The 21,359-nt window shown below is 41.9% G+C and overlaps 1 protein-coding gene across 1 annotated transcript; it reads right to left on the bottom strand.

The window, feature by feature from the left end:
* Positions 1–9,695: 9,695 nt before the first annotated feature.
* On the bottom strand, positions 9,696–15,093 carry kcnj2a (potassium inwardly rectifying channel subfamily J member 2a). Its single transcript, XM_031750445.2, has 2 exons — positions 14,819–15,093; positions 9,696–12,857 (listed from the first exon to the last, which is right to left on the bottom strand). Exon 2 carries the CDS (start codon positions 12,611–12,613, stop codon positions 11,336–11,338), a length of 1,278 nt encoding a protein of 425 aa, XP_031606305.1. The 5' UTR covers positions 12,614–12,857; positions 14,819–15,093; the 3' UTR covers positions 9,696–11,335.
* Positions 15,094–21,359: the final 6,266 nt, after the last annotated feature.

Here is a 21,359-nt window from a genome sequence, read left to right on the forward strand (position 1 = left end):
GATTTACCAGAATCAACCTGTAACCTGATGCTATTTCTTATTCCTGATGCCGTGGCACAAAAGATGACTTTACAGAAAAAGACATTCACTTTGTGCAACATTATTTTTGCTGTTTTAAATTTAGTAGAGTTGCAGTTAAAAGGCTTTAGTACAGCTTCAGTACCCTCGTTGTCATAAGGCTGTTGATTTACAGTTTTGATTTGGCAGACGTACACACTGTGAAGTCTCTAACCAGTCCACTCTCTGCAGGGTTTATTTTGGCCTCAGGGTTGTAAGGATTACGAGTCGGAATGCTTTTGTTGCAGACCGGATTTGGGATGTCATACCTGATCTCTGGCATGAGACTTGTGTGCTTTGTATACCCACTATTGACCCCAACCTCCTCCTGCTGACCCACATTCTAGTCTTAAATATGTCTAAACATAATTAATTTAGAACTGGATATCAATTCATCTAAATTAGAGTAAACCTCCTCTCATGCTGTTTCAGTTAGGATAGGCTTTAGACGAAGAAAATATTTTAGGATCTTGGTCAGAAGTGAAAATAAAATGTCAAACCATCTCTAGTTTTGTTTGACAAAATGTCCAAACACCCATATATTCAGTCAGCAATGATAGATGAAGATTCAACGCATCAAATATTTGCCACCCATAACTAAAAAAAGACGATTGCCAAAATGGTTAGCTAGCCAATCAAATTATTGTTTTATTTTTACCACACATCACTTTCTAGAACTGTAATTAGCCAGCACGTTTAAGACGTAGCAACTGCAGTTGAATCCAATTACGCAGAGCGGCCTTGATCCTCATGTCACTGTTTACTGTATGCGTTCAGGTTGGTGCCTGCTCACGGCGGCTGCGGTCGGCTCTCTTTCCCAGCAGCAGACCTGAGAGGGAAAAGCTCTTCTCTGATGTGATTTGTTCAGTGTTGCTTGCCCACTGATGTTTGCAGTGTCCGTGTCATGTTCTATAAAAAGAACAAGTGAGGCTGGATTGAATTAACAAAACGATGCAGCCTTGTAATGATGATGGTGATGATGACGGGAACGCTTCCTAATTGGCCGTTACTCAGTGCATGTATGTGTGTGTTTGTGTGGTTGTCAGTGAGATGAAGCAGCTGAGGTTTGTTTCATACCACAAGGTGTATTAACCCGTATGGTGCATTGTTACCCCGTTGTGATCTGCAACAAAAAGACTGAATGACTCTGGTGTTACGCAACCACATCACACCGCCTCTCACATTATTCGCATTCTTTGGCTTTTTTGCCAACCTGACATTCTCATGCTCATTTGATAGACGAATAATAGGAGGATCAGAACTGGAATTTGTTGAACAAACTGCGATGCTTTGACTCGGAAACCTTTATTGTGTGTCCGTAATGCTGCATTCTCCAGAGAGATAATGCTTCCTTAACGTGTTCATCGTCTTTGTGTACACATGATTAGAAAAATGAGCTGTGTTGGAAAAAGTTATGGAAAAAGTTGCTAAACGATCTTCTGAGGGTCTTTGCTGCATTTTGTTCTAATACATAAAATTAGAAAACTTTGAAGCCTCAGTGTCGTAAAACAAAGCCGCTGGTTTTTGCCAGAGTTTCAAGATGATGTTCTGGTATCCATATCCAAACAAGCTGGACACCACTCATCCTGGCCCTGGGCTCCTTTCTAGTTTATAATACACTTTCTTGATTCTGTGCCATACCTCTTCTGAAGTGAGCAAAGTGTCTTGATCCTTTGCAGAGTGTGTCAAGATGTTAAGGTAAGCACAGGAATGGGGTCATCTGAAAAAACATAACGTCTTTCAAGGTTTTAAAAAGATCATCTGGTCCTGACATGTTCTACAGTTAAAACTACATGTACTCCACCATTTAATTGTTTGTGACAGCAATAACTTGAAGTCATGGTTTTCAGTTTGACTTTATCAGTTTCTCACATCATTGTAGAAGAACTTACACCATTGCTTTAGTACACTGAGATTTACAGGCATGCATAAGGTCCCACCATAATAAATCAGTTGGGTTGAGGTCTGGATTATGGTTGGACAATTGCATGATCTCCACTTGACTTCATCCATCCAAAGGACATAGTTTCACCAACACCAAGACTTCTGGAACAAAGTTGTTCTTCTTAGGGAGAAGAGTCTTTCTCTTTGCAACCCTTCAAAGTTAAGCATGCTTGTTCAGTCTTTTGAATGAATTTTAACTTGTGCTGACTGACGTAGACTCTGAGATGTAGCTCTCTTGTTTCTTGCTGTTTCTCTGAGCATTACACATTCTAACTTTGGGGTGAATTTGCAGGGACATCCACTCCTCACAAGTCTGATAACTGTCTTGAATGTTTTTCTCATTGCAGAATGATCAACTTAAATTTATTTGGACATGACCCATGCTTCTCTACGATCATTGTTAATGTCTTTCCACCTCAGCGTCTTGTTAACATACACCTGAATGCTCCAGGCCTTATAACTGAAAGAGGGTACATTTTCTTCTTCACATGACTGTGCATGAAAAAATAAAATAAGAAACCAAGTAAATAACACGAGGCAGATCAGCTCTCCGTGATCCGGCATAAGACCTGAATCCTGACGCAAAACAGACGAGGCATTCTTGTTTTTGTTTTTTTTAAGTTATATTCCTACAAAAAAAAAAAAAAATCACATAAAAATGGCGACTATGCTAGCACAAAACCTATTTAATTTATCTTTTTACCAAGCCAGCGATTTTATCAGATTATCAGATCAACTTCTCTTCATAGTCTTGGCTCTTAATGCAATACAGTAGCTGTCTGTCTCACACTTCCATGTGGACTGTTTGCAGTGACTTTGCTTGTGAACTATTATTGAACACTTTTTTTATATAACAGTTGTTACATTTTATAAATAGTCCTTTAAAACAATCCATAGCCATAAGTAACGTACAACACACTTTTGCTAAAAGCAAGTGACCAAAGTTCATTCATTTAAGATTTAACACAAACTCTAATGTCCCTGTTTTGAGTTGGTTTTCTGATAAAACAACCTTAAGATTAACCTTTAGACAAAGAGGTCAAAACACAACATGCAGTGTGACTATAGCATTGTTACTTAAATAAATGGAAAGAAATGAAATGTTCTTCTAAGGCCAGTCAGGATTCTCAGTACAGAAAGGAGTAGATTCATACATGTATTATTTGAATGTATACAAATGTATGTATAGTTAGGGCTGGATCAGGTGACCCTGAATCCTTAGTTATGCTGCCATAGGCGTAGGCTGCTGGGGGATTCCCATGATGCATTGAGTATTTCTTCTTCAGTCACCTTTCTCACTCACTTTGTGTTAATAAACCTCTCTGCACTGATTCATATCTGTTATTAATCTCTGTCTCTCTTCCACAGCATGTCTTTATCCTGTCTTCCTTCACTCACCCCAACCGGTTGCTGCAGATGGCCCCGCCCCTCCCTGAGCCTGGTTCTGCCGGAGGTTTCTTCCTCTTAAAAAGAAGTTTTTCCTTCCCACTGTCACCAAAGTGCTTGCTCATAGGGGGTCATATGATTATTGGGTTTTTCTCTGTATGTGTTATTGTAGGGTCTACCTTACAATATAAAGAGCCTTGAGGCGACTGTTGTTGTGATTTTGTGCTGTATGAATAAAATTGAATTGAATTATTTGGTTTTCTTGCTTAAGCCAGAACTATGATGTTGGATGTATCTTATAAGTTCTCATACTTAAACAACAAACACAAAGGCAGTGTCTTAAAATGCACGACTGGTTATGTTGTAGCACAAAAGTAACACATTGTTGTTTATTAAGTGTATTTTTTTGGTTAAAATAGAAAACCTCTGGCATTGTTATTGCAATAATTATTATTGCAATGTGATTTAATGGAAAAAAATTCTTGACGTGACTCTTCTGGCCTTGAAGTGTCTCGGGATCCCTCAGGAAGGATGCATGAATACCTTGTTTAGCCATGCAGCCAGGCTGGATACACTTAATGATTTGGAAAAACTTCAAAAACTTCTCACACATCTACGACGAAGCTATGTCCGTCATCTCTGCAGGTTCTCAAACGTGAGCATTTCACAATTTTCTTTTATAAGGGTTTCTTTCTGTTTTTCATTTCTGTTCAGCTCAGGGAGAAACATAGCATCCAGCTGCAGAAAAACAAAGAGTTAAATGTTTTCCCGTTCCCTGTTGTACCTGTTTTGTTTTCCCTCTGAGTGTAAAGTGTGACATTCTCTAGTATCTGTTTGGGGTAGCTGCCAGTGAGCAGATGCAGGAAATGGAGACACCTCTTTGGGGGATATGATTCATCTGGTCAGCTGCATAGTGAGATCTAATTTTGCTTCCAAAGAAGGCCATAAACAAGGTAGAAATGTGGTGGAAATACTAATAAATTATTCAAGATGTGACATAACAGCGACATATTGCTTACTAAGCTGCAGTTTCACCTGTGTAAAACTAGACAGGTGGATCCCACCACACAGTCTGCTGTAATTTTCTTTTTGTGACCGAGGAAAAGAGGACACAGTGTCCTTACTGTTGTGCTGGTACTGATACTTCAGTGAGCTTTCTTTGTCATTGACTGCAGCCTGTCTGTCAACAACACTGAGCAGAGAAGTAACAAAGCACCTATCTGTCAAGCCCACTGCTCTCTGTTTTGCCAAATAATGCCACCAATGCCAGCAGACCTCTACAGCATGCCAGTCACCCCGAAACCCGAGGCAGGGGCCTCTAAAGGCAGTGGCTTACCACTAAACGGCACTATGAGAAGGCATTTATAAAGAATCGAAAGCTGATTAAAGTCCAGTTATTTACAGGATGATGGCAGAGTTTTGTCTGCGATAGTGACGGCATTTGGCATCTCACCAAATGAGGGTCAACTACAGCTGGCGGGGCTTCAAAGCATAGCTGCACTGAGGCGTTTAGAGTTGGATCGCCAGCTCCTCGGAAAATTCCACTGGTTCTCTGCAGGCCTGCGCGTTTAGGATTCGCTATTATCACCTGCGTTATTGTTAATATTCCAGTAAATGCAAATGTTTCTGTAACACACAATTGCTTCCAATCAGATATTTGTGGTATTGCATTACTTCTTTGAAAAGGAAATGAAAGCCTATAATATATTTTTGCTGATTGTAAAAGCACTTAGGTGGTCTATAAATGCATACATGCTCAGGCAGCCTCTAAATTTCATGTTGAAATCCTATAAAATACTGAAAAATGTGTAACCATTTCCACCCTGGAGAGTTGATGAGCACCAGGTTACTGCAGTAATAGAACTGGTTTTTTGTACATTAGGGAAACCCTAGGGCAGTACGGTGGCACAGTGGTTTCCAAGAAGGTCCTGAGTTCAATTCCACCATCAGGCCCGGGTCTTTCTGTGTGGAGTTTGCATGTTCTCCCCGTGTTTGCGTGGGTTCTCCCCGGGTCCTCCCACAGTCCAAAGACATGCAGTTAGTGGGGATCGGTTAATTGGAAACAGTAAATTGCCCATAGGTGTGAATGTGAGCGCGAATGGTTGTCTCTGTTTATGTGTTAGCCCTGCGACAGATTAGCGACCTGTCCATGGTGTACCCTGCTTGTCGCCCTAAGACAGCTGGGATAGGCTGATACTTTACATGAGGCGTTTGTGCTGATATGCTGTTTTTTGGTGTTTACCCGAAAACATGAATGACAGCCAAACGACTGGTGACCCGTCCAGGGCGTACTTCGCCTTTCGCCCCATCTGCCAGCCCCTCTGTGACCCTGAATTGTACAAGTGGAAGAAAATGGCTGGTTGGATGGATGACAAGCAAAAATGTCCACGTTAGGGTAAACCTCTCGCGCTATTTCACCTGGAATAAGTTTCAGAGCCTCTCTGACGATAGATGGGCAGATTGGTGCAACTTGTTTGATGAGGCAACTATTGGCCTGCACTACAGCTCTATGCAGATTTAGGATTTTAATCATAGACTTATTATTTATTCTATGTGTCTCTGTCAAATCAGTATGCAGAACTTGTTCACAAACACAACCACTTTTTTTACCACTTCCTACATGCTTTAATTAGCTCACCAGCTAGTCCCCAGTGCTGTTTGCCGCTGCCCAAAAACAACATAATTGTATCCCAGCAGTTAAACAATGGGCTTCACTTTACTGTAAAGCTGAATGGAGCCTCAGATTCAGCTGAATGTTTGATTTAATGCTGCCATTCGATTCCTCCTCCAGCAGCTTTTTCCTAACATGCCTCTGTATCAGTCAGTACTGGCCAAGTACGAGCACGGCTTTACACCCTTCAGTTGATTGTATCCGTTCTCCCGTTATTACAGCGCTTCAGCTCTCACTCCCATTGTTTTGGAAAGTATTACGTACACGGGAGGAAAACCATTTTTCAAGCCGACTGCACGAAGCAGGCACTGATAATGTCGTCACGAGCAGCGTTGCGATTCTGCAACAGGACGCCAGAATTTCCACTCGGCCCAAATGGGTCATAAGTCAGACACTCCACTAGCAAGGTCAAGAAGTCTTAATTAACCTAAGACCTCGGTCGTTCCCGTGCTGGAGCATCTGAGCTGCTCTGAGCCCTCCACCTTATGCGATGGAGGTTTTGTGTCTGACCAGGCGGGGGTCCGTGTGAAGCAGGAAGACTCTGGTTGGGCTAAAGACAAAACACAGCGAGGATCACAGGTCTGGGCAAGAGCTGGGGCTGTTTGAACGTCGGGTTCCCAGAAGCTTCGATAAAAGCCAGGTTCCGGTTATAGTTCAGGAGCACAGATTGTGTTTGTGTTGCAGGTCCAAGCCTTTTACTCCTGCATTGTTGTTTGCAGATTACGGTCGTAGCTCTGAAAGTCTGAACGGGACTCAACGAGCTGCGGAGCGTGATGTATAAAACACAAATAAATAGTGATAAAAAGTAAACTGTTTGGATATTTGATATCTCAGGCGTTTACACAGGAATAATGGAGGTTGGCCTAACATTTACCTTTGGATGTTTACTCCACTGATACACAGTGTTATTGTTTTCATAAACAGGGCGCAAGTAGAGCCGCACAATAGAAACACAGAAGTGAGAGCACCTACAGCAGTAAGAGCTTCCACACAGCGCTCAACAATGTGCCACTATTCTTCCTTTTGGGCAGGAAGTAAGCCTCAATGTGGCTTTCCTGGTCACAACTTTAAATTAATAATCCAATAAATAAATGCAATATGAAATGGTGTGACCGGAAAGTAACTCCTTACTTTCCCACCAGTGTCGCCCTTCAGGGGTAAACTGGTGCCAAGTTCTGTGTTCAGAGAAACCCAAAACAAAACACATAAATAAGGGGATTTCTTCTGAAAACCTGGACTTGTATACACTTTTTATTTTAATCTTTTCCTCTTTGTGTTGTCTGTTGTGGATCAAAGCATGAAATTCCATTTAAAATTATGTCTCGTGGAGGAAATATGAAACACAGATCCTGATTTTAATAAGCAACTGAAAGAACTCTGACTCATTTTCTCTGTCTGCCCCTCTCGATGTGATTGAGATGAATCAGATAGCGTAGCTGCTTTATGTAAGATGAATGGAGCACACAGTAACACACACACACTGGAGCATCACGTTCAAAGCTGACTATAGTTCTGACTCCGCAAGTTGACATTCGTGTCAGTCTTCCTTAGCAGTAAACTAAGGAATTTTCCATTGACTTGGGATGAGTTCCAGCTTTCTTTTTTCCATGTCTGCGCTGTTAAATAAAACCAGCAAAAGTTGTAGAAGCCGAGGCAAAGCATGGGAATAATGTTTCCTCTTTATTTGCTTTCTAAGAACAATGAAATGCTTCTCATCAGCTCTGAACACAAATGTGAAACGTGCAGTGTTTCAGATTCTTATCCGTCATGTGACAACATCAGGGAGACATCTGATTGGACAAAAAATGGTAAGGTGCCCACATCTTCGACTTGTATTCATACATGTAGTGGTTTCCTACTCTTACTGAGACCTCAAAGCGCTTTTAAAACGATAGAACACAAACTCGATTATATCTCATGTAAACTCACACAGCAAATAAAGCTTTAGGGGCCAATTTGAAAGGAGTCGAGGATCAAACCTTCTTAGCAGACAGCAGCTCGACATCCTGAGCCACAGCTGCTCACAACAGAAGTGACCATGCCCAATCCAGAATGAATGGCGTGTTGGTGCGGGACATTCAGACCCTCTTTAAGAGAGATTTGGTCCACATCGCTGGCAGGATGTCAGACCAGCTTGTGATGTGAGTTGGACTCTGTCAGGCTGCCCTTTGTCACCGATTCTGTTCATAGCTTTTGTGGTCAGAATTTCTTGGCACAGCCGGGAGGGAGTGGGGGTCACTGGTTTAGCGGGTACTTTCAGTCCACTTAGACTGCTTCCCACCGTGTGACCGACCTGGATAAGTGGCAGAAAATGGATGGATGAACATTTAATGTAAATATGATTGTGCTTTGGCCCCTTTCACAAAAGAAATCTAATCTTTTGGAGCTTTTTTGGACCCATCTATACAAATTTAAGCCATTAAATGATGTTGGTAAATGAGCAAAGTGAAAACTTAACAATTTAAACAGAAAAGTGTCTGAAATTTTGAATAGTTTACCAAGAGGCAAACTTATTAAAGACCTTATTCCATGATTCTGAGCTGAATTCATGATGACTCATAATGAATAAAAGAAAGAAGAGAGAGCGAGAGAACAGATGTTACACAAAGACCAAAGACAGATGAGAGAAAGTGATGGAAGACAGGATGAGGGATGGATGAGTGCCAAGTATGCAGAAGCAAGAGAGGAAAAAGAAGGTGTTAATTGGGCTGGTGGGAAGCAGGACAAGGTGGCTGGTTAGTGTCACAGCCACGACTGCCAGCACGATCCCTGAGAGTCGCACATTAGTTAAGCTTTAGGTTGTGCTACTTTATGAGTCGCACCTTTAATCTTAAAAATCATTTTAGAGGAAATGAACTAAATTTGATGAATCCATGAATAAGAGACTGAGGATCTGGGTTTAATTATGCTGACAATGATTCATTTTCCCTTCTTGTTTCCTTAAGTTAGTCTTTAACTCTCATTTGTAGAATGTAAATAGATGAATAGAAAAATGTATAATATTTAAAAAATGTCTTACTAACTAAAAAAGCAGGTTGATGTGAAAACTAATTGCACTGACTGCCTGCAGCCACTAACCCTACCATGCATTATTATAGAAGACATGAAGACATTATTACACAGGAGCACAAAAATTTCTGAATGAAATGTTGATCGACTCTATCAGTTCTTTACGAGCACTCATTCCAGTAGACAATAGCCATTTTATGATCTTCAGCTGAACCAGCGACGGAAGTCTGTTAGGGGTAGTTGACTAATGCTAACATGGTGCCAACCAGGCTATCGACGCACTTTGAAACCAAACATCCTGCCTGAGATAAACCGAAGTCCTTCTAGAAGCCATCCTCACTGCTCCTGAGACATCTTGAAAAGCCTCCGGGCGCTTTTTGGGCTGTTTAGTTGGGCGTTTGTCTTTTATTACCAAAATGAATAAAAACTATCAATAGATGCTGAGAAATTTTACAGACTTTGGCTCAAAATAAGATTTTTCATAATTTTCTCCGGAAGTTAAACTTCTACAGTACCGCAATACTTGATGTTTCTGAATTCGCTCACACTGTGTTTGCATTTGCAACAATTAATGCAAAATAGTCCTTGCCCCTTTAGCAGATATTTAAACCAGCAACACGAGTTTATTCCGATTGACTTTTTATTGTAAAAGAACAATATAATATCATGTACAATATAATAATAATAATAATACAAAATCTGTACATTCTGTGGTTTTGCAGTACATTTGGAAGACTGATACAAAACAACTGCAACAGGGAGGGAGGTATTTACACGTGTAGGATCTGCCTATTGAGCCCAGCGGCTTTCTGTCACAAAAGATACAGGATATAAACGTGTATTGATGCAAACTCTTGTGCAGTTACAGTACTTTTGTTTCTTTGAAATCTTACATTCTCAAGTAAAACAAAAGCGTTACAACAGAGAATGAAAACTCCAGTGGTGTTGATAGTGAAGCAGGCCGATTTCTAGTTCAGCACAAAGGGAAACCGGCTTTACGTAGAGACTTGATATTTATTTATTTAAAAAAATTCTTTTAGTGTATTTGAGTTCTTGACACTAATACACTGACTCGTATTTTCAAACCTTAAAAATAAAGGTTTGCCTTGAAATGAACTCATGTGTTTAAGTTGAAAGATCTGGCCCATCAAAAGAACTCGTCAATGTTGCTTTTTTACCACTACATGACCACTTTCTTCATTACAAGGGTCCAGATTACGGCTTGATGAAATGGCTCCAGATACAGATAATCGACATTTTAAAAAAGAAAAGAAAAGAAACTGTACACATGTTCTTGAAAAACAAACCTTACATTAAACGGCCTAAACTTTCTACTTTTTCTGTACCAAATCTAATTGTTTTTTTGTTTTTTTTCAGGAACATAACTATAATAATAAAAATAAAAATAATAATAATAATACTCTTTGGCATTGTCATAGTCATTATCAGCCATAAAAAACAAAAATAAAAACCAGAAGCAACATCATAGCAGCACTTTTAAGAACATTCAGATTCTCATATTACCCCAGTCTCAGTTTAAATTAATGATTTCTGTCAGTTTGATGTCGTTAATACTACCCTGCTCGGATCTCTTGATGCAAGCAGGCATGTTTCTATCAGTCTGACCAGCTCAAACATTTACTGCAAAAGCACGAAGCTGAGAGAATCAGTGCTATCAAGTCAAAGGAAAGTTCTCTACAGGTTATTGCAGGTGGAAACTGCATTCAGTGACGTCTGCTATGAGGCCAGCTCATGAACAAACAACGTGTACCTTCTTTGTTCCAGACATCTGATTTCTTAACTCTTTGGCTCTGTGACAACGTCAAAATGTAAGTGTTTTAAAGGGTTTTTTGTGTAACTTCCACTTTTTCTAGCAGCACTAGAGAACTTAAAAAAGAAAAGAAAAGAAAAACACCTTTCTGAAAGAGCGTTATTCTCGCTGGACAGAGCAACCGAGACATGCCTGCAGTTTTCAAGTCATTGCAATAGCCTCCGTCCTCTCTGCAGTCACCGGACACTGAGCACACATTCATGGGGACTTGATGGAGAATTCATTCTGCGATATGCACATGGTTCATAGTGCTGTGTTTTGTCATGCTGTATGCAAAGTTCAAGCAGACTCATCAGGACAAAGTCTTACACCTCACTGCCACTTTCCACAGCAGTACCGTTTGGGTTGGCCTCTAACTCTAACCCAGCTTGGCTCATAATGCCTTTTCAGAGCAGAGACGCGACTCTCGGAAAATCTCTCACGAGATGTCTTAACAGTCATATTTCAGACTCTCGTCTCAGAGGCCGGGGCTCTAGAGGCACCATGGCTTGGTTGTGTTCGCTCTCTGAGATGTTGTCTGTCTGAGTGCCGTCAGGGCCAACGCTGCCCCCGTTTCCCTCGTCCGTGTCCTCTTTGTTGTCCAGCGCCATCTCGTTTTCATAGCAGAAGGAGTTGGAGTTGGAGAGAATGAATTTTTTCTCTGCGAGGTCTCTGGCGCAGCACAGAGGGGTGCTCGGCACCTCGTATGTCTTATGGAAGCGGGAGTAGTCCACCTTGTAATAGTTCTTTTCCTCGAAGAGCACAGGCTCAAAGCGGTGGCCCCAGAGGATCTCGCTGGCGACGTAGGAGCTTCGGCACTGCGTGGTCATCGCCGTCGCCTCGACCATGCCCTCCAAGATGACTACGATTTCAAACTCCGAGTTCTCCAGGTCCTGTTTGCTCATGTCATAGAAAGGGCTGTCCTCATCGATCTCGTGTACAATGGTGATCGGGGAGACCAGGAAGATGCGGTCGACTCCGCTGTCAAAGCCCACATCTATGTCCATCTGGTCCAGGGGGATGTACTCTCCCTCTGCTGTCGTTCGGGATTTGAGAAGCTGGGCTCTCACGTGTGCCTCGACCAGATGGCTTTTCCTTAAGTTGCCCACACGCCACATCAGACAGAGCTTGTTGTCCCTCATGGCCACTGTAGCGTTATGGCTGAAAACCAGAGTTTCATTCCTCTTCTTGGGCTTTGCCATTTTTGCCATGACTGCACCAATGATGAAGGCGTCAATGATGCAGCCCACAATGCTCTGGAACACCACCATAAAGACAGCCACTGGGCACTCCTCTGTTACGTATCTGAAGCCGTAACCGATCGTCGTTTGAGTCTCAATGGAGAACAGGAAGGCACCAGTGAAGCTGCTAACATTGGAGACACATGGAAGGCCATTATTTTCTAAGTCCCCGTGAAAGATGGCCACCAGCCAGAAGACGCAGCCAAAGAACAGCCAGGACAGGAGGAAGGCCAGGCAGAAGATGATGAACATCCACCTCCAGCGGATGTCCACACATGTGGTAAAGATGTCAGCCAAGTACCGCTGACCCTTCTCGCTCACGTTGATGAACTGCACGTTGCAGTGACCGTCCTTCTTTACAAATCTGCTCTGCGGCTGGTGCCTCGTGTGCACCTTGCCCTTGCTATTGCCGTTGGGTACTGCCATTGTGGCAAGCTTCATGCCGTCCTCCTCTGATGACACAATGCTGTAGCGGCTGGCTCGCACGCTTCCCATCACCTCAGTCTGGGAGGGCTGTGCTGCTTCTGCTTTGGAAAACAGTCTAAGTTTCTGGAAAAAGCGTTGGAGAAACAGTTTTGAAACACTTCTGGGACCAACTCAGAGAGGAAATGGTTACAAAATGAGGCGGGCTGAAGGGACGCCTCTTCAGCCTCACTGGCCTCTGGATGCGGTGCAACAAAAGGAGGGAGAAGTGGTCACTCCTCTTTCATTGGGCGCTGGGCCTCATCAATGTCAAGTGCTACAAGGAAACAGAGACAGAAGGTGTCAATTAGGAAAACTAGCATCCGGATACATAAAGGTTACTGAGCCTGCTGAACATGAAATCCCAATAGCTTGTCAGAACTGAAGTCAGACGTGCATGCAGCCTGAGAAAAACCATCAAGAACTTAATACACGGGGCCAGAAAAGCTCGCCTCTGTGCCAACAATATTTCATCCAGTTATGACAAACAACAACAGTGATATTTAACCCTCATCTAACATTTCTGCTTTCACTGAGAGAGGCCACACAGTAATTGCACTCAGGTCCCGTTATTGGCCATTTACAAAGTGGACTTATTTTTCTTGGCTGCGCCGTGCTGACCTGGTCATTTCTTGCTAGACTGCGGCGTTTCTATGGGATCTCGTGCTGCTGGTCTTGCACTGCTGATGGATTATGTAAACTATTTACACTGAGAAAGCTCAGATATGCAAACCATTTTCCTTCCTGTCATCCCTCAAACAATATTCAGCAAAATTGAGCATGCACGACAACCTACGACTGAAAATTTAAAAAAAAAAAGATTTGCAGACGTAAATGTGTCTAGGTGCTCAGTGAGGTAAAAGTAACTCGAGCTGTTTAGCTAACGCCACTTAAAGTTGATTTTATTATGTACTACTACCATTATTATGACATTATCTAGCTAGTAAGAAAGATTTTAAGGTTTCAAGGAGACACTAAATGTGTGAAGACATGCAACTCGATTCAGCTTTCACCAGGTCAGTTTCAGGGTGGAAACTTGTCATTTTTCGAGAGGTTTTGAGGAAAAAACTTGTGCATAAGAGACATGCAGCTTGTTGACGCTCAGAAAGCCCTCAGGAGTTTGTCCTCTCTGCTGCGATAACAGCTGCCCCACGAGGATTCTCTCAGCACAACTAAAACACCTCTCATTAATTTTCCTAGCAACAGGGTCTATATCGACCCAGCACCGCCTCCAGTGCCCTGTTATGCTTTTTATGTGTGTGTCAGGATGGATTTCTCCTTGTGGCATGAGGCTTTAAGATGGGAAAGAAGTTGGCAGCAGAGACCAGAAAGTTCTCTGGGCCTGGAGGGTATCGCACGCACACTTAAAGCACAGAATATGTTGCCACAGCTGAGTCATACTGAAGTTTCACACTTGCAGGATGTTTAACTGGCTGATGCAATTTGGGCTTTTACTTACTTTGATTTAACTTCAAAGAAGGCACAGTTGGGTAAAGCTCAGCCCATCAGCACATCAGTACATTATTTAATGTGCATGCTGATTGCAGTGTAAGCTTCACTGTTGACCAGTGTGTATTTTTCTTCACAGGATGGCTTAAGTGTGCAGTACATAAATACTGCACGAATACAGCGTTTCCTTCCTTTTCTCATTCAAAGCGCCCGAATTTTAACAGATTTTTAACTATTTTAGAAAAAAAAAGCAAAACAGTTGTACAACATTGCCTGAATAAGTAAACTCAACATCAAAACTGTTGTTTTATTATTATTATTATTGCTTTATACACTTTTTAAAAGCCCTTTAAACGTCGCTAATAGAGTATCTAATCGTAAAGAGGCGGACAGAGCTGCTCTCAGACTGCACCAGATGCCAGCGACAAATGTTAACAGGTGCGAGGGGAAAAAAGGAGCTGCCTTCTGATGCAATCACCCGCACAGAGACGGACAGACCCTCAGACTGACACAGACCCGCAGGTTTCGCTTCAACCGCAGGCGTCACACATCGGGACCTCAGTATGAAGCTTGAAGCGGTTATGACATGATAAAGTCAAACTTTTGGCGGGCCGTCTGACTTCTGTGACAACAGAGAAGCCACGAAGCTTGCGTGTGGAGAATCAGACCATCACACACGCTCCTCAGACATGCGTAGAACACATAATAAAGCATAACATGTTACATTAAAGCGCAAGAGCAGTAGATCTTTACAAGGAACGACTTAAAAGAAAGTATCGTCTCATCTACCTGTTGCTCATTTGTAGACCGGTTGGAATCAGCTCGGTGAAATAGTAATCCAGACTTCCTCTTGGGTTTTTTGGTTTTTTGCGGGTTCTTTTGCAACCAGCGTCGTCTCCGTGCCTCTGCTTATTTTCAGTTTTGTATTATTATTACTTTGGAATCAACAGGATGAAACCCCAAACCGTCCCTCATCTCTCTGGAAGACCGGTCTCTACTATGTGCTTCGCACTGAGTTCCCCCAAAGCGTTTTAAACAGTAGCGCACCGGCACGGCCCGCCCACCGGCTCCGCGCCCGGCCAATGACGGGGAGGAGGGGGGACGAGCGCGCACCGTGAAGAGGCGTAATAACTCGCTGTTTTTCTGTCATTTCGAGCGTTTGATCCATGCGAGCGATGAGAACCGGACACAACAGGAAGGAACGGCGAGCAATTACACTGTAACTGAGCCATGACGCGATGAATATAAAAAACGAGGGGTGACGAGCGAAAAGTTCAAACACGAAGCGGCATAAATATAAATATTATTTTCATGGGTCTAGAAAACAAAACGTCCACGTGGTACATTTGAAGGAAGTTTGTGGCTTTATCCTGGTAACACTCACAGAAGAAAATCCGTTTTTTTTTATCCCTTTTAAACTGGAGGAATCTGGGACTTCCACGCCTCTTCCCACCTGCTCCTGACAGTTTGCCTGTCATTCTGTTTTTCTGTGATATTTGCTGTTTTCTTAGATCTTCTTTTTTTTTAATGTGAGTATGGAAAATGTGTTCTGTTGGAAAGAATGACTCACTCAATAAAGGCCTACATGCCTGTACTATGATATGACTGTCTTTCTCCACTGAGCTATCGAGTTGCTTCGGATGTTTAGACTGTGCATCTGTTGCCCTATAATTTTAGGTCAGGCTCGTAGCTGTGCTGCCTTAAAGCCATTGACTAAATCATTCTTCCTGCTTACTAATTCATGATAAACATTACCCGCAACTCCGTGCGTTTTCACCAAGCCTTTTGTTAGCTTTATTTTTAGTTCTGGGTATTTATAGCAGCGCATATATTTAGCCCAAACCACCTGTGTCAGTGAGCTGTGCGCCCTGTGTGTGTTTGCTTTCCATGCCCAATTTCCAGCAATAAAGGGAGCGACACATGCAGCGGGTCGGTGCTGCATGTGGACCACAAGGTGGAGAGCTGGAGACTGGAATTAACCACGCGAGTGCCTCCCACACAGAGAGCTCTGAAATGTGACAGAGGGGAACTCGGGCCGACCTCTTCACGCAGCTTTGTGTCGCGGCAGCAGCGATGTCTGGAGAATTCAGATGAAATATGTAAACACGGTAGAGTCATGATGTTAATTACAAAGTTTTGACATCAGTAAAGACCAGATTTTTCAGCCTTTTGTACTCTAATGCTTGTGTTTTTAGCCTTTTAAACTTAAGCAGGACTGAGAAGGCGCTGAGATTTCTGAGCCGCTGGCCAATAATGATTGTTGTTGGCCTTTTAACAGCCTGAGAGGGTGAATGTTGGGCTACAGCCTGGACAGCTCACCAGTTCATCATACGCAGCCACACGCTGTCACATCTACAGCCAATTTAGACTCACCAGTTATCCTAACGAGCATGAACAGTATCCCCTCTTTAAACCATCAAATTGTTTTATGCAGAGAATAAAGATGATATAATTAATTGCTGATCTTGGAGCTGCTGGTCTTGGTACCAGTGGACAGAGTCATGCCAGCTCTCATGACCTCCTTTTTCCAGTTGTGTTCTTAATGTAAGCTAAATGGCTGCTGGCTTCATATTTACTCTGCTCTTTGTGTCTCTACTAAAGTCTCTAATCATGTTTCCTAATGTGGACCAACCACAAGCAGGAACAAAAGCTGGAAGGCTGCTAAGCTAACACATTTTCAGAGCTAACATTTGCAGAACTACTTTTTTGCATCCTTAATTCCAAGAGTAAGTAATGCATTTGTATAAATATAGATCTGAACATATTTATTTCTGTAGGAGTGATGAGTGCTGTGGTGTTTTGTTTTCCAGTATGCTCTGGGTCCAATTTGCTGTCTCAAAGCAATTATAGAGAGAGACACTGACTATGTGTGGAAGTCAGTTTACGTTTTATTGTCAGCCATGTTAGCCTCTGTGCTATAGCTGAGACTTGCTGGGGAGTGTTATGGTCTAGCTTCATTTAGCAGATGTTAGCAAGTCCTCTGTGTCCAAAGACAACTGTTAGCTGCATCTCACCTACTCTTTATAATGTATTTCATCTTTTATTTGATTTATGTTTTTATCACACAGAATACACACATGGAAGCTGAAGGCATCATGACGGGGCTCTATGTGACAAAGAAACTGCCCAGTTGGATACAAGTGTCTTCATTCAAGCTGTGGTGGTCCTCACTGGTTGGGCTAGCACAGGCGTGTGGTCTGCTGTCCACCAGAGCTCAAACACATGTTTGAACATATTTTAGAAGGCGCAAACTCTAAAAGACTAAGACCCATGGGAGCCAGCAGCCGTTAGTGTTTGGTTTAAGATAAAAAAAATAGAGGGAACTAATTCAGTTTGCTTAGAATAAAAAAAAAAAAAAAACATGTCTAGTCTTGCAAACTGTTGTGCAAAAGTCTTGCACCACCCATTTATTTGTTTTTGCTATGGAAATGGGTGCAATGATTTTTTACAGTGAGCAAGCATACATGGAAATACAGTAAACAGAGTTTGTACAAGTCTAATGACCTTGAAAGTCAACATTTGGTATGAGAAACTTCATTCTTCAACACAGTCTGAACTTACTGTTGGTAACAAAGCAGGTAAAAATTGGTTCTTTGCTAAGTTGTCTGTTATGGGTACAACACTGGTTGAGCCCAGGGACTGAAATTGAGTGAAAATGCAGCCAATACATAAACAACTTTGAAAGACCTTCAGAAAGCCTGGAAAACTATTGCTCAAGATCGCTTTTAAACATTAAAAGAAAGTCTGGATGCTCAGAAGCAAAATATAAAGAAACTAAGTGTGGCTCAAGATTTTCACACAGTACTGTACGTACTTTCTTGTCGTATGGGTTTACTTTGACAGCACTGATTTTTTTTTTTTTTTACAACATAATGTCGGTTACCTTTAAATGGTATGTTTTAATATTGGCTGTAAAAAATGAATGTATTTAATTTCGCAGCACTGGATGGAAAGTCTGTGTATAAAAGTCGCCAGAGTTAAGATTTTTATAACATTCATAAAAGTATAGCATTGAGGCATGTAGAATAAAATGCGTGTCTGTTACATTACATTGATTTAATTGGACACTGAGTCAAAGACCGATTTTAACTTGTTTCAAAAGAACTTTCCAAATGGCGTGAGTGAAATTCTACATGTGGCGATTTTTCTACAGTTTTTGTTGCTCACAAACTGTGTTCATGTTATTCAGTTCTGATTCAGCCCTCCACAGAACAGAGAGCGATACTGGGAACAGCCAGGTGTTTGGCTTTACCAACATTTTGTTGCTCTCAGGTGTTTGATTGATGCTGAGTAAATTAATATAAACTATTGGATTTACTGAAGCCAAATATATAGACTTAATAAATCAAAACTACATCATTTAACTGACAAATGTATGGCTGGAGTGGAATTTGGATCCTCAGAGGCCTGGGGAGTCACCCGCTGTCAGGGTGTGCTGCAGAAATGATATTCTGAGCTTTAGTTTTGTGCCTGATCAGTGTTTAAGTGGGAGAAATGCTCAAATACTCACAAAGCTCTGTAGAATTTCCTTTTTTGACTCATTAATCCTTTAATAGTAGCTGCTGTTGTATTTTCAAAACTATCAGCTGATTTAGAATCAAATTACACACATTTTCAAAGCACAAAGCCTTAAACTCAGACACATTTATCTCACTGGCAGCTGTTCTGTGATGGAGAGTAATACACATTTTTGTCTATTTTACTGTCATCTGTTGGTTTCACATCATTTTCACAGTAAGAGTCCAAACACTGGGTAAACATGAAGGGGGTAACTCACAGTTTGGTCTCTTCCACAGCCCGTCTTTGTCCTGTCTTCTTCCCTTCATCCCCAGCCATTTGTGGTTGGGGATGAGGGGCCTGAATCTGCCAGACATGCTCCCTCTTGGCCATATGTTCCGAAAATATAATATCAATTTTCATTGTTATGCTGATGAGACCCAGCTCTACATTTCCTCCAAACCTAATTCAGCTCTTCCACCTACCTTCCTCTCAAACTGTCTTATGGAGATTAGATCATGGTTCTCCTCCAAAACAGACGCTTTACTCGTTGGCACAGCCTCTACCGTAACCAAATCTCACAGTTTCTCCATTAATATTGAAAATTCCTCCATCCTTCCTTCTCCGCAGGTAAAGAGTTTGGGTGTCATAATCGACAGTACTCTCTCATTTCAGCCTCACATTAATTACATAACCCGGTCTGCATACTTTCACTTACATAACATTAATCGACTTCGTCCCTTCCTTACTCCTCATGCTGCTGCCATCCTTGTCCATAGTTTTATTACTTCCCGGATCGATTATTGCAACTCCCTCCTATTTGCTCTCCCCAACAAGTCCCTCCATAAACTTCAACTTCTATAGAATTCTGCAGCTCAGGTCATAACTCGTACTCCCTTAAGAGATCATATCACCCCAATTCTTCAACAGCTTCACTGGTTGCCCATAGAAGCTATGATAAACTTAGTTCTCATGTTTAAGTGCATTCATAACCTTGCCCCTCCTTATCTCTGTGATCTGCTTCATATCAGCACTGTTTCCCGCTCTCTCAGATCTTCATCTGCCACTCATCTTGTTGTTCCTTCTGCTCGTCTCATCACTGTGGGGCACAGAGCTTTCAGTCGCTCTGCTCCTCGGCTCTGGAACTCACTTCCTTCCGTCTTAAAAAATATGGATTCCCTTCTCTTATTTAAGTCACAGCTCAAAACCTACTTGTTTAAACGGGCTTACTTACTATAACACAGAATCCTACATGGTGTCAAATCTTGTTTATTTGTTTTTATTTGTTGTTTTTTGTATTCTAACCCTAACCCTTATCTACTGGTTTATTGATATCTTTTCCTCTTTGTAAGGTGACCTTGGGTCTTAGAAAGGCACCCTCAAATAAAATGCATTATTGTTGTGATTATTAGAGGTTTCTTCTTGTAAAACGGGAGTTTTTCCTTCCCACTGTCAGCAGAGTGCTTGCTCATAGGGTTCGTCTGATTGTTGGGGTTTTTCTGTTTTCTCTGCATTATTGTAGGGTCCTTACCTTACAGTGTACAGTGACTTAAGGTAACGGTTTATAGAAGCAGGATGTCAACCAGTATTCAATTGATTTTGTTTGCTGTTTATTTCTGATATAATTTTCTGATGTCCGGTAACCCTTCTGGGGGGCATGTGCCACCCCATTTGTAAAATCCTGGAAACACCTCTGCTCATATTACATGATTTAAGTTCTTTATATTTCTCAAAATTCATCTCCACTTACAGACTAGATTCCTCTATGTTCCCCTCCTGCTTCTTTCTGCAGGTAGTAGCATAAAGTCTGCATTATTCATTATCGCCATATGAAGATGGTACACCTGTATACAACTCAAACTCATGAATGATGGATCACATCCTTATGGCGCTGCAGCATTTATACAGCGAGTGATGGGTCTGGCCGGAGTTGTTAGATGCTGCACAGCCGACAATTCAGAAAGTAATTATAGACGTTTTTTAAGCCTCTGTCCATGGGAGAGTTGTTCATGTTGCTCTTCACATTGACCAACTTCTGCACACGCCACTCGCCAGCAACACTACAAATTTACTTTGACTTTCTCTTGATGCTGAGAATTATAATTACTCGGTCTTTAGTACCTCAATTTGAATAAGAATGTGGCTTTCAAGGTATTCTGTGTATTGTGTCAACATCAAGGATCATTAAAAGCCATGAAATTAGTGACTCATTGCTTTCACTGTAATACCAGTGTATGTTTAGCTATTCTAATAACTAGCCAATCAAATGTCCTTATGCAGTGAGGTCAGCGGTGATCATAAGACAGAGGGGGTCAGACAGGCCTGTAAAAACTAAACTGTGGCCGTCCTGGGGGCCTCCGCGGGATGACGCCGTTCATCTGAAAACAAACTTCGCTTCAGTTGCAGATGAGCTTCCAAATGTGAAGTCAGGCTTTATTTACAAGCAGCTGCAGCCAAAATTTCTGTTTCATCATGAAGGGATCAGCGTGAAGTGTTGCTGAAAGTTTGTGACGTTATTTCAGTTGTACTTGTTTTGTTTCATAGGGGGAAAAAAATCACTGCCTCTATAAATAGATGTTTAAAGAGACCGGCCAGTGGGGGAATTTGGTCATCTGAATAATCCTGTGCTTCAGTTTGGGGAAGACTCTGTTCTTTTCCAGTGCACAATTCAAGCTCCATAGTGATATGGTTGGATGAGTATGGTGTGGAAGAACGTGACTGGTCCACACAGACCACAACCGTATCGAACACCTTTGAGATGAACCAGCATGAAAATTGCAAGCCTGGCCCTTTTGTCCAACATCAGCATCTGACCTCAAGCGTGTTCTTCTAA

This window comes from Oreochromis aureus, linkage group 8 (assembly GCF_013358895.1).
Source record: "Oreochromis aureus strain Israel breed Guangdong linkage group 8, ZZ_aureus, whole genome shotgun sequence".
Lineage (NCBI taxonomy): Eukaryota > Metazoa > Chordata > Actinopteri > Cichliformes > Cichlidae > Oreochromis > Oreochromis aureus.

What these genes read in the sequence shown, in the direction of transcription:
- kcnj2a (XM_031750445.2), bottom strand. Translation starts at nt 12,613, where the DNA reads ATGGGAAGCGTGCGAGCCAGCCGCTACAGCATTGTGTCATCAGAGGAG.